This window comes from Homarus americanus, unplaced genomic scaffold (genome assembly GCF_018991925.1).
Source record: "Homarus americanus isolate GMGI-L3 unplaced genomic scaffold, GMGI_Hamer_2.0 scaffold16712, whole genome shotgun sequence".
Taxonomy (NCBI): Eukaryota; Metazoa; Arthropoda; class Malacostraca; order Decapoda; family Nephropidae; genus Homarus; species Homarus americanus.
In genome coordinates, this window is record NW_024757794.1 from 6,972,496 (window position 1) to 6,985,427 (window position 12,932).

The 12,932-nt window shown below is 43.3% G+C and overlaps 1 protein-coding gene across 7 annotated transcripts in view; it reads right to left on the reverse strand.

The window, feature by feature from the left end:
- LOC121857807 (organic cation transporter protein-like) overlaps window positions 1-12,932 on the reverse strand; it is a 167,583-nt gene that overhangs the window by 37,177 nt on the left and 117,474 nt on the right. Inside the window, exon 1 of one of the 7 annotated variants that reach the window (XM_042354046.1) lies at window positions 12,766-12,919. The exons of the other annotated variants lie outside the window; for them this stretch is intronic. Within the exon in view, the coding sequence (XP_042209980.1) occupies window positions 12,766-12,779 (14 nt within the window). The 5' untranslated portion in view covers window positions 12,780-12,919. Of the gene's footprint in view, window positions 1-12,765; window positions 12,920-12,932 lie in introns of those variants that run through there. 7 annotated transcript variants of the gene reach the window in all.

The window sequence follows — 12,932 nt, forward strand, 5'->3', positions numbered from 1 at the left end:
TTCATATTGAAATTCTTTTTTGTGCGGAACCTTGGCATCATTTTCCTAGACAATAATCTTTGCCTAATATATCCATCTCTCGATTCGTATCCCGTCACTTCAGTGCAAGCTTCAGTCATCACTTTTATGCCTCTCTCGACCGCCTGAGTGCTGTTTGGCCACTTGGGCACCACTAATGGTGTCTCAAGAATGTCATTAACCTGTAGATTTGACAGAGAAGCAATGTAAGGAGGCTCAGTCTTGAGTTCATTCCTCCAGTTAATCATGGAATGATAGTTTTTTGCTTGCCACTTTAGTTTCGGAGTCACCACCTTTCTCATGTTGACTACAGGAGGCACATCCTCATTCCCATCTCCATCTTTACCCTCCTCATTCCCATCTCCACCCTCCTCATCAGTATAGTTTAACAAATTCTCTTCAACAGCAGCATCAGAATCTTCCTCCTCCTCTTCAGATCTGCCAGTGCATTCTTACTTTTGCTGATTCTCCTCTCTAATTTTTCTTATCATTGAGACAGCTTTTTCTCTAACAGTCATGTCCTCATCTGCACACATACCAAGAAGAAGTTGATCTGTGTGGGCGAAGTATGCATTTCTCTGGACAGCCTTCTTCACTATCGTCTCCTCCTCACTATTCAGGTGTTTCATATATAGCAGGGACTGGAATACGTTCCTTGAGCCGTGTGTTACATAAGGGTGTATCTTGATGTAAAACCACATTGGAGCACTGAACTTTATTATTGTAATGACAATTCTTTTCAACTCATGGCTGGGTCTTGATGTTGCTACATACAGCCTGAGGATTCTACTCCATAAGGTGTTCCACCTTGACACACAGGGAGGACCTGGCTCAATAGCAGCCAAGTCATCTTCAACAACACCTGTGATAACTCCTTTACAAATCCTATACAGGTATTTCTGATCCCAGGACAGATCTTTCTCCACTTCATCATTAAACACAGGGAAATCAGGGAAACTGACTGGCTGGAAGGCGACAACTGGAAGCTCAGACAAAGACTCCTTGATCTGCTTTCCAATGGGACCACGCCAATGCTCAGGACCACTTGGTTTACCATCATAGTGATAAAAAACTGCGCGGAAAGGCAGCTCATTTCCGTGAAGCTGACATATGAAATAATGGAGCGGGTGACCAAGTAACATTTCAAGATGATGAATGACTCCATTTTCTGATCCTACATTTACATTGGTTCCATCACAACCAACACACACAATGGGCTGCTGGGTTAGATTTTTCTCCACCAGAAACTCGTGAATAGTTTTGGCAATCTGCTTTCCGTGTCCAGTCTTGGGAGTCACATGTGTGAGATATTCATTGCCAGGCTCAACCATGATGACATAATGATCTTTCACCATCATCCTCGAACTCCATTTCTCGGTCTTCTCATTCTTTATCATCACACGAGTGGCGGTCTTCTTACCATCAAAATAGAGTGACGTCAAATTATCTAAACTAGCCATCTCAATTTCTTGCCTCTTAAATCGGTATTTTTGTCTCGCATCCCGCAGCTTATGTGGTCCAATAACCTGACTCTTGTCATCCTTTGTGATAATGCCATAGTCAGTTAAGGTGGCAGTAGCAATGGCAGCTCCAGCATAATCACTAATCAAGTATCGGTCACAAGCGGCAGCCAGTGTAGGGAGTCTTGTCCGGTTCTGTGAACTGGTGTCTGTAAGAGCCCTTGGATCAGGGACAAAATCAGCATCAGTATTGACGAGAGGAATATCTCTTGAATCATCTGAATTATCCTCAACATAAGGAATATCTCCAGCTACCAGATATCTATGTTTTTGCTCAAGCTGTCTCCTAACTCTGTCCGCATCATGCTTCTCTCTTGCCGTCACTCTGTCCCACATCTTCGTCACTTTCATGTCAACCCCTGCAATCTTCATCTTCCTATCACCTCGCTGGTCAAGGAGAAACTGCACCTCACGTTTGGGAACTTTTATAACACAATTACATGCCAGGTGATATCCGTCACACTGTTTGGCTAGTACTGTAGGTAAATTTAAAAATTTCAGTAGAAAATGCGGCAGACTAAACCTCGACATATCAGCTTCAAATTTGGCATGGAGTCTTAGATATGTATAAGGAACAATGCCTGAAGAGTGCAGCTTTGAGCAAAATTTCACTGCCCCCTACTGAGCTGGTGCCGCCTCCCGGGTGGGGGGTTGAGTGGGTGGAGGGTGCACTGCTGCCCCCTGGCCCTGTGTCGGCAGCTGATTAGTCTTCAATTAGAATATGACTCCAATGTATGTGATCCACTGACCCATATATGCTGCTGGTGAATGTGATGTATTTCCTTCTTTGTGTACGAACCTCTGTCCTGCGTGGCAGTGAACAGTGGCATTACCCACATGAATCTGACCTATATATAGTGTCAATGAATATGATGCATTCTTTGTGTACGACCCTCTGTCCTGTATGGCAGTGAAAAGTGACATTACCCACATGAATCTGACCGACGTATATGTATGTATGTGTGCGTGTGTGCATGTATATGTACGTGTACATGTATATGTGTATGTATATACGTATATGTATGTATATGTGTGTGTGTGTGTGTTTACATATATGTATATGTACTGTCAATGAATATGATGCAACTCTTTGTGTACGAACCTCTGTCCTGCATGGCAGTGAACAGTGACATTATCCATATGAACCTGACCTATATACATTTATAGTTGTTAATGAATATGATGTATTTCTTTGTGTGTGAATCTCTGTCCTGCGTGACAGTGAGAAGTGATACCACCCTCAGTGTCAAGACCTGACTGAATTACTCGGAATAGGCAAACTGTATTACAAGCTCTGCCAATAAATTTGTTAAACTAAAAATGTGTCGGCACACTTGTTTCCACTACCCTCCCCCTGAGTATAACCCATGTACACCTGTCCCCGTTCCTCCTCGACTCCTCCCTCTTCTGCTTCAAGTCGGGAAGGTTGGTACAGTAAGTGTATCCTCATAACCCCCCCGCCCTCCACTAGGTGTTGCCATATGGCTGACAATCAGTGTGTTTGTTTCCTCTTTTCGGATTGTTGCTTTGTGTCGACTGAATGATGAGCGAGGGTTCGATCTCGGTGAACGTGGGTATAAAACAGAGGCAATATGAAGCAGTTGAGATCTACACAGGAAATTATTATCAAAGGGCCCGTAAGGTATTACATTTAGATTACACAATGTTCAGTATACAATGACATTATGAAACGGATCAATATGTGGGTGCTTCTATATTGATATTTGTGAGATTCGAAACGTGTGGAATGAGACAGACGAAATATATCTCCATACATCAACGGTCGCAGCTCAGCAGGATTACAGGGTTGCCAACATACGGCTGGAACAGCTCGCCTTTCCCAATACCTATCGTCACTGGTCTCAAATTGTTCACACTACAGTATGCACCGATACTTTTTGTTGCGAGTGTACAACACGTAGAGACAATGCAGATATATAAACATTACACGATAGGGAGGGAAAAGGTGTGAGAGAGAGAGAGAGAGAGAGAGAGAGAGAGAGAGAGAAATGTGGTGTTTGTGGTGGTCAGGGAGGTAAGAGGGAGGAAGATGATGATTGTCATGCCAGGTGTTGTTATTGTTATCTGCTGTCACCTGTTATTATGATGCTGATGCCTTATCATTCTCTCTCATATATAATAAATTGAAAAAGGCGGCGGCGCACTGGGGGGATTTTCCTCCCAACATGTTTGGCCAGCAAAACAAGAGACGTTTGTGTCACACTGGGATGTTTGGTTGGCGCGTCTGCCCAACGCAATAAACACAACAAATTACAAAAGCGCCTAGACGAGGTTCGCCAGGGATCCGTTACTACAGTTGAGGCCTTGCAAGATTGTGCTATAGTTCTTCAATTGCTGATGACACACAAATTGAAACACTAATCAAGAAAGGAAGAATAATCACAAGACACAACAGAATAGAGAGAGTTGATCAGACAACATATGGAAAGATCCGCCTGGGCCTGGACAGGAGGGTGTCAGGGGAGCACCGGTCAGCAAAAATGGCACCAGCCTTCATAATAAATAAGCTTAAAATAATCCAACATAATGTCTTAGCATGGATCCCACAGAGAGCAAGCGAATCATATAACACACACCGTAACATAGAGCCAGATATTATCCTCATAAATTCGCATGGTAAGAAAAACCCAGGAAAAAAAATTTAACGACACAGTCTACCAAAAAAACAAAAACAATCCACACAACATAATGGAATTGCCAAACCATCAAACGAAACATACAACACAAGATACACGACATGACACACACAACCCACATCTGGCAACCAAGTTCCAGCAAGGACATAAACGCTCTCGACGATTTTTCTACACTGATCAAACCAATCACCGCAGAGGAAATTCACAAAACAATAAACAGTGTCAAGAACAAGGCCCCGGGCATCAGTAAAATAAACAAACCCATACTCCAGCATCTACCAATCAACATGATACACCAACTCAGAAACATTTTTAATGCAGCACTTGCCTCTGGCTACTTCCCAAGGAAATTTAAAACAGCAAGCATCAGACTTATACCAAAACCAGGTAAATCCCCCACCCAAGTATCAAATTACAGACCAATCTCTCTTCTAGAAACACCGGGAAAAGTCCTAGAAAAAATAATTAACCACCGGATTTAGAAAACATAGAGGAACCCATACAGCCTTAGCCTTAATTTACGAAAACATAGCAAACGCAATGCACAACAGAGATCAATGTAACGTAGTATTAAGGGACGTAGTAAAAGCATTCGACAAGGTCTGGCACTTAGGGCTCAAATACAAAATTACCACCCAAGAACTTCCCAACAACTTTACTACCATTCTTTGTAACTTCCTTGACAATAGATAGGCCAAAATTATCATAGGTAACCACATAGGCCCAATCATCAAGTTATACAGCGGAGTACCACAGAGAAGTAACCTCTCGCCCACACTCTACACAATGTACACGGCGGACATGCCACCTCATATGATACGGAGAATACGTAGCTTATGCTGATGACGTCACCCAAATCATCCGACATCCAGGCAAGGGCAAACAGATGATGGCACGAAAAACAGCCCACGCCATCGAGCAAATCAACGAATATGAAAAAAAGTGGAAAATACAAACCAATACACAGAAACTAAAGATCATACACATTGCCAAAATAAACCCAGCACCAATCACAGTCAACAACGTACCTATACACTACTCCAACGAAGGTAAAATTCTGGGACTCACAATAACAAGAACAGACATAGCAAAACACATAATACAACACAAAATGCTTGCCCAATCACAACTCACAAAACTACGAAGATTTAGCAAAATGGACACCAAAATTCAACTACATCTATTCAAAGCACTTGTCCGCCCCCACCTGGAGTATCCACCAATACCACTCAACACGATCAGCAAAACCAGCCAACTTAAACTTCAATCAGTACAAAACAAAGCTCTCCGTAGAGCATCAAAGCAACTCCCGCCATACACCACCAAAATACAAGAACTTCACGAATTATACAATATCGAACCACTGAACACACGTACACACAGCCAAGCGCAGAGAACATGGAGCAAACTTGAAGAGTTGGAGGACCCATTATTCTCCCAGTTAAAAGAAGAAGGAACTACTAAAACACACAGCTGGTGGCCCAAGAGCCTCCATGCTAACATAGAAGAACAGACCCACTTTACACATATATGTGAACAATTAACACCACCATCTAACAAACATAAATTTACACCCATTACAATAATGAATACCAAGCTAGCTTAGCTCCCCCCCCCCTCCCTCCACCTGCCTCCCTTAAGCGGGCGGGCGTGCTGCCATCACCCCAACATATCAACTCGTCTCAGCAAGGTTGACAGCCCACCTGCTATCTCCCCCTCCTACTTTTCTTCCCGTTTCTATGCTTTACTTCTCTCTCTCCTCTCCTTTCCCAGTGCAAAGTCATTTGCCACTTTACTTCATTATCATCATCATCATCTGGACAAGGAAGACCCTGGATGGTGATTTAATAATACTAAATAGGTTTTAAAATGACGAATCAATAGAAACATGTCACCGTTTTGGGTTATATTTTAAATCATTATCATTTCATAATTTATTTCCATTTTTACTTGAATATTCAACACCTAATATGAAGCTCATTTGAGCACTAACCCGGCTAGAAAACCTCTTCGCCAAACCTTTGTCCATTTCTCGCAACAGCCAAAATACTGCTGCTTGCTGGGCCGTCAGGCCAGCAAAACGGGCAACATGTTTGGAGGAAAGTGTCCAGCGTGCTGCCGCCTTAACATAACGAACGAGCTGCGATGTTTGTATGGTGTAAACACTAATAAGGCAATTCGACCAAGGGCAATCAATTAAGTACTGTGCACGAACTCACGTCAACATAAACAACTCTCAAAAATAGGTTAACACAAGTTTCAAAAGTATATCAACATTGTCGTATTTAATCATTGTGTACAGATAACAAGTGGGGGATAGCAAGTGCCAAGTGTTCGGTAATGGGGACTTTTGGTTCTTTAGCATAACATCATCCCCCTCAAGATTCGATTGTTATGTTATCAATTTATTTTGTATGAGAGAGGGTGAGAAGACAGCAAGACCACAGCAACAGGTGACACAGCAGATAACAATAACAACACGATAACGATCATCATCTTCCTCTTACCTCCCTGACCACCACAAACACACACCTCTCTCTATCTCTCATATCTCCCTTCACCCCTATCTCTCTAATCTACAATAACTTAACCTAACCCTCAGGTAGTGTTAGTGTATTTAATATCAAGGTGAATTAACCTGAGATGACTAATAGTTGTGTCACTGGAAACTGACCACAATACCTCTAAAATACAGGAAACAACATTAATCAAAACACAGACACATACGAACTTCCTAAGGTCTGGAAACAGGATGTGGCGGGACAAAGCTTCTAAGGAATGCATGGAATAGCCTTCAAATGCATCCTGTTTCTGAAGGTGTCTCGGTTCTTCCTACACACACATACACACAGGTATAAATGGTGTTGGGTGGTGAGTGTGTGGGGTGGTGTGGTGTAGGTTGTGGTAGCGTTAGTGGTATAGATGGTGTAAGTGTTGGTGGTGTGGGTGGTAAATGTGAGTAGTGTGGGTGGTAAATGTGAGTAGTGTGGGTGGTAATTGTGGGTAGTGTGAGTGGTAAATGTGGGTAGTGTGAGTGGTAAATGTGGGTAGTGTGGGTGGTGGTGTGAGGGCAATGTGGGCTAATTAAGTCTGGTGGTGGGGAGGAAGTATGGGTTCTATCTGCCCAGCTGAGTCATGGTAAACACCGTCTGTTGTCTGTGGCGGTCAATCGTGGCGAGTATTTTGCAAACTAAATTATCTCGATTATGTACATACCCTTATCTATCAAGGAGAGAGAGAGAGAGAGAGAGAGAGAGAGAGAGAGAGAGAGAGAGAGAGAGAGAGAGAGAGAGAGAGAGAGAGAGAGAGAGAGAGAGAGAGAGAGAGAGAGAGAGAGAGAGAGAGAGAGAGAGAAAAAAATCCACATATCACATTCGTCATATTCACTTGATCAGTCCACTTTGATGACTTATTGTTCACGTTACCAGTAATGCACACGACAGTCTTACTATCTCAAGCCCGCCCCTCCCTCCCTCCCACTCATAATAAATAATGGAAAACAAATACAATGAATAACAAATACAAACAGTATAAACAAACAGTCATAATATCTCAATATCCACACCGACACTGAATGAAGAAGTAGGAAGACGCATCACACCTGCCTCTGAACTCGCACTCAGGTGGACATAATAACTGGCTTTTTAAAATACTATAATATAACAATTTATTATAATATAAAAATTGCCATAATCAGTCAAAATCATCTCTTGGTTATGACACGCTCTAAAGCCCTTGACAGTTATATGCGAAATTTATTGCTTGGGTTGTTTTGTATACGATTATTTTGTTCAGTAATTAGGTGGAACCAGAGACTAGAATTTTTAGACCGTAAAGGTATCCAGTTTTCAAAGTACCTGTCCTAAAGTGCGGAGGTATACAGCAATAGTAAGCAGTTAGGCAATTCGACCATGGTACAGCCTAGATGATGATGAGGTCTCCCGCGAAACATGCAAGCGAGGTCAAGTCAAACCCAAAGGCGTTTTACCGCTATGCAAAGTCGAAATTGAAAACGCGAGTAGGAGTATCAGACCTGAGGCTGGTGGATGGTAGTTACGCAGATTCTGACCAGGATAAAGCTGAGGCATTGAACAGCTTCTTTTCCTCGGTGTTCACAAGAGAGGATGCAACTAACCTTCCTGCGTTTGAGGACAGACGGTTCGAAACAGCACTAACCCACATTGTGTTCACAGAGGAGGGTAATAGAAATAAACTGTCCAGGCTAAAGGTCCATAAGAGTCCCGGACCTGACATGGTGCATCCTAGAGTGCTAAGAGAGTTGAGCAACGAGCTTGCAGAGCCCCTGAAGATCCTGTTTTGTAAATGCCTGGATGAACAAATGGTCCCCAGTGAATGGAAAGTGGCTTATGTGAGTCCTATCTTCAAGAAGGGTGATCGTCACTCCACGAACAACTATAGACCAGTGAGCCTGACCAGCATAATATGTAAAGTACCTGAGAGTATTATCAGAGGTGCTGCAATGGGACATTTAATACGAAACAACCTTGTAAAGGATTGCCAACACGGTTTTATGCCGGGGCGCTCCTGCTTAACACAACTGCTCAAGGTATTGGATATTTAGACCCATATTCTGGAATGGGGTGGTAATATCAACAATATTTACTTGGATTTTGCCAAGGCTTTCGACAGTGTACCCCATGAAAGGCTGAAAATCAAACTGGAAGGGTACGGAATTCGGAGAAATGTCCTAGCGTGGATAGAAGACTTTCTACATGACCGTAAGCAGTGGGTGTGATTAATGGCACGAAATCGTCATCTGTACCTGTCACAAGTGGGGTACCACGGGGCAGTGTATTGGGCCCGCTGTTGTTTGTTTCATAAATGACATGCCTGACGTTGTACACTCCTCCATACAAATGTTTGCCGATGACGCCAAGTTATTTCGGGAAATTAAGAACCAAGCGGACTGTGAAAAGCTGCAGAAGGACCTCTGTGGGCTCCAGGAATGGTCGAAGAAATGGCTGCTGAGATTCAATGTCACGAAGTGTAAGAGGATGCACCTGGGGCGTACCAACGGTAAGCAGGCGTATCATATATCCCAACGGGATGAAGAAACTGCACTAGTTGAGACTGAATGTGAGAAGGACCTAGGTGTGTATGTTGACAATGAGCTGAAGTTCTCGGCCCATTGCGAGAAGGTAAACCAGGCAAATAAATTATTGGGTCTTATAAGAAGGTCGTTCAGATATCTAGACGGTCCGTCCCTCGTAACGATCTTCAGGAGTGAAGTGCTTCCCCATCTGGATGCCTGTCACCCCGTCTGGTCCCCGAGATATGCTAGGGACTGTCAGTTGGTTGAAAATGTTCAAAGGAGGGCCACCAGACTGGTGCCTTCACTTCGGCACCTCAGCTACCCTGAGAGATTGGGGTGCCTGAACTTGCCTAGCTTAAACTACAGACGAGCAAGGGGGGACCTAGTTGAGGTGTATAAGCATCTCAAGGGGCACTACTCAGTTGAGTGTCCTTACTTGGAGCTGGCGGAGGGCAAACTTTTTCGGAGTGAGGGTTGTAAACTCTTGGAACAATCTACCAGAGAGTGTTGTGACGGCACCGAGTGTGAGCTCTTTCAAGACAAGACCTGACCAACACTGGAGCGGGTTCAGGTACATTCAGGAGCCGGTGCATGCCCAGTATTTGCCAACAGTGCGTGACAGAGACGTGACCGATCGCCCGGGCGGCTAGCGAGCCGATCTTTTGGTGAAGAAGATAAATGAAAAGGAAAAGTAATCAGAGACGTGATCGATCGCCCAAGCGGCTAACGAGCCGATCAGTGGCGAAGAGGATAAAAGGAAAGAATGACAACAACGAACACCACGGAATGGACACCGTGTGAGGGAGAGTGAAGGACAGAGAAATGCAACTCTCTTAATACTTACTCTTGATGACCAGATTGCACTCCGACTTACGGACCTTTGTTGTTAGCATAGAACTGACCCGACGATTTCCACATTTAAAGGGCGTATATCACACATCTAAGTGTACGGCTTATTAATGCTCTCTCATTAATATCCAAATGTGTAATCCCTCTCCGAACGTAATATTCTTCCCTCTATTCCAAGAGATGATGACGTTGTCCCTTCGTCTATCTGTCATAACTGATATTAAACATTGTTATGAAGCAGGTGTGACATTCGTACAACACCCCATAGCGTCACCTTTACCTCCATTACTCCCTGACATCACCACCATCACTGTCGCCGTCACCACCAACCTTCCAGCACCGTCCCCACTATAAATAAATAAATAAATTCCACCAATCTATCATTTCATCTTTAAAACACCATCATGATTAAGTAAACTTAAAAGCTACAAGCCACTACACCCCACCCGTGACCTAAATCAAGTCTTACAAAATCAACATATGATAAAATAAAAATACGAGAAAACAAAAACCAAAAAAAAAAAAAAAAACGTCTGAGACAAGCGCTAAAGATATACAAATCCTCACACGACCTGACGACCTGTTTCGCCAGTGAAGGAATTTCCCGTAAGGGGTGGGGTGGGGTCCAGCGCACCTGAGACAGTCAGTAAGAAACACCACCTTCGGTCACCTCCAAACTCTCTTTTTACACCGACTCGCAATACTGAACTCGCTGGTGCTACGAAACTTTTGATTCTTATTCTTCTTTTCGTCATCTTCTAGTTGTTAGCTCTGCAGAATTTATCAGTTTTGAAATGAAATGACGCACACACACACATCAATGATATTACACGAACACATACGTGCGCGCGCAATCATATACAGTACATCTATGAGCATAGGAATGTGTGTGTGTGTGTGTGTTCATTACTCAGGGTACACATGACAGTCACAGTGGGAAAGCCGCCAACCCCGTTACATTGTTATGCTGAATCAGGTAAGTGAGCCTGCTCGGTGACACTGACAACATTTTTAAATCTTACTGTTGCCATTGGTACCTTTAGGAATAAATCATCATCTGCTGCTGCTACTTACGGGGACAAGATATGTAAGGTGTTTTTATCTCCGCTTACGAAAGAAGCTTCAACGAGGGCCGAGAATCTTTGAGAATCCATCTTTGTGTACACACTTCTCTACTCAGGTGGGAAATTTAACAGAATAAACTTTTCAGTCTATTTCTGTATCGCAAAGTAATTAAGTTTTTTTTATATACGATTGGATGATCTCCAGCCAGAGAATAAGTTAAACAATGCACCTTCAAGAATTTACCTCGACGTCGTGGTTTAATCAATGGAGTCAGATGGGGTTCTCACATCTACACGAACCTTTGGACCATCTGACCATTTTTTTTTAACTGGTCCATTTTTTGTCTCAAATTACAGACCAACAGCAAATTGGTGGGTGGATACACATGACCGCGGCGTTCCCACACTCAGGATGCCGAAAATTGGATATACCCGTTACGTACAGTATCTGGAGTCGGTCCTCCTCCTCCTCTACTATGGGGAGAGAGAGTTGATGATGTTTAGGATGGTGTGAAGGATGAGATGGGTGGGAGATAAGGGAAGAAAGAAAGGAAGCGAGAGAGGAGCGATCACAGAATGAGAAACGGGAAAGGAAAAGAGTTGATGCAGAGATGTACCTGTAGATAAAGAGGAGGGGAGGAAATGAACACCCGGTGTATGAGTAGTTAATGCCGCGGGGTGTGTCGTGTCGTGGTTGTTTTTGCGGCGTCATCATCACACAACCCGTTTTCTTACACACTCTTAAGGGGTGGGGAAGGGGGGGTAATCAACGTAGTATTCAAAGCACAAGAAATTCTTTACGCCTATCTACCTACCTTTCATTATCTTCACATCGCAAAAAAGGAAAGGGAAGTAATACAGAAAATACCACAGGAGAGGAGAGTTACGTAACCCAAACTACCAATATGGCCTTGAGTGTCCTTATGAACAAATGACTGTAGCCTGTAGTTTCTCTAGCCTTGAACCCTTCCAAATATACCCCCAACATAAGCTTGTAAGACCCTATAAACAACATACCTCAACGTAGTATTACCAACAGATAATATAATTGCCTTAGACTTTGATAAAAATAATACCATCTACAAGAGCTCCCAGGTGCCACCGAGAGGAACACACCGTTACACACAGATAGGTACACCACGACAACCTTGAAAACTCCTCAAGAACCTCTACCTTGTATTACACACACAGGCATCACAACCACACTACAACACTGCCACTGTAAGATCAGAACACCCGACTTCGTTATTGTACTGTACATCGACAAACTGTAATACCTCACCCACACACACCCACACCATAATTACATAGATATGCAGACAGCAGACGTACACCTGTAGAGAGTCACGGGGCTTTGTACAGCACATACTCTAACATAACAGAGAGGGAGAGATGGGTGGAGGGAGTCAGTGGGATCTATTATGTGGACCAATTTGTGGTAATAACACACACTCTCAGGCACCGGAAAGGCAATCCTTAGGACACAATGACTAACACAAGCAGACCCATATCCGCCCACGGCACAAAAAAAAAAATGTCGTGATCTAACCCGGATTCCTGTCCCAAACCGCACGTATTGTTGAGAAAAAATGACGTCGACTTACATTACAAACTGCATCCATCGTTGAGTGAAGCAGGCGGATCAATCTTACACTCAAGCTCGTTTATATTTAACAATTATTGTCTTGATCTTTAAGAATCGTGACAACAAAGCTCATCTCCACGACCCAGTCATTGTATATAACCTTTTGTTTTCATCGTGCGTAATAAA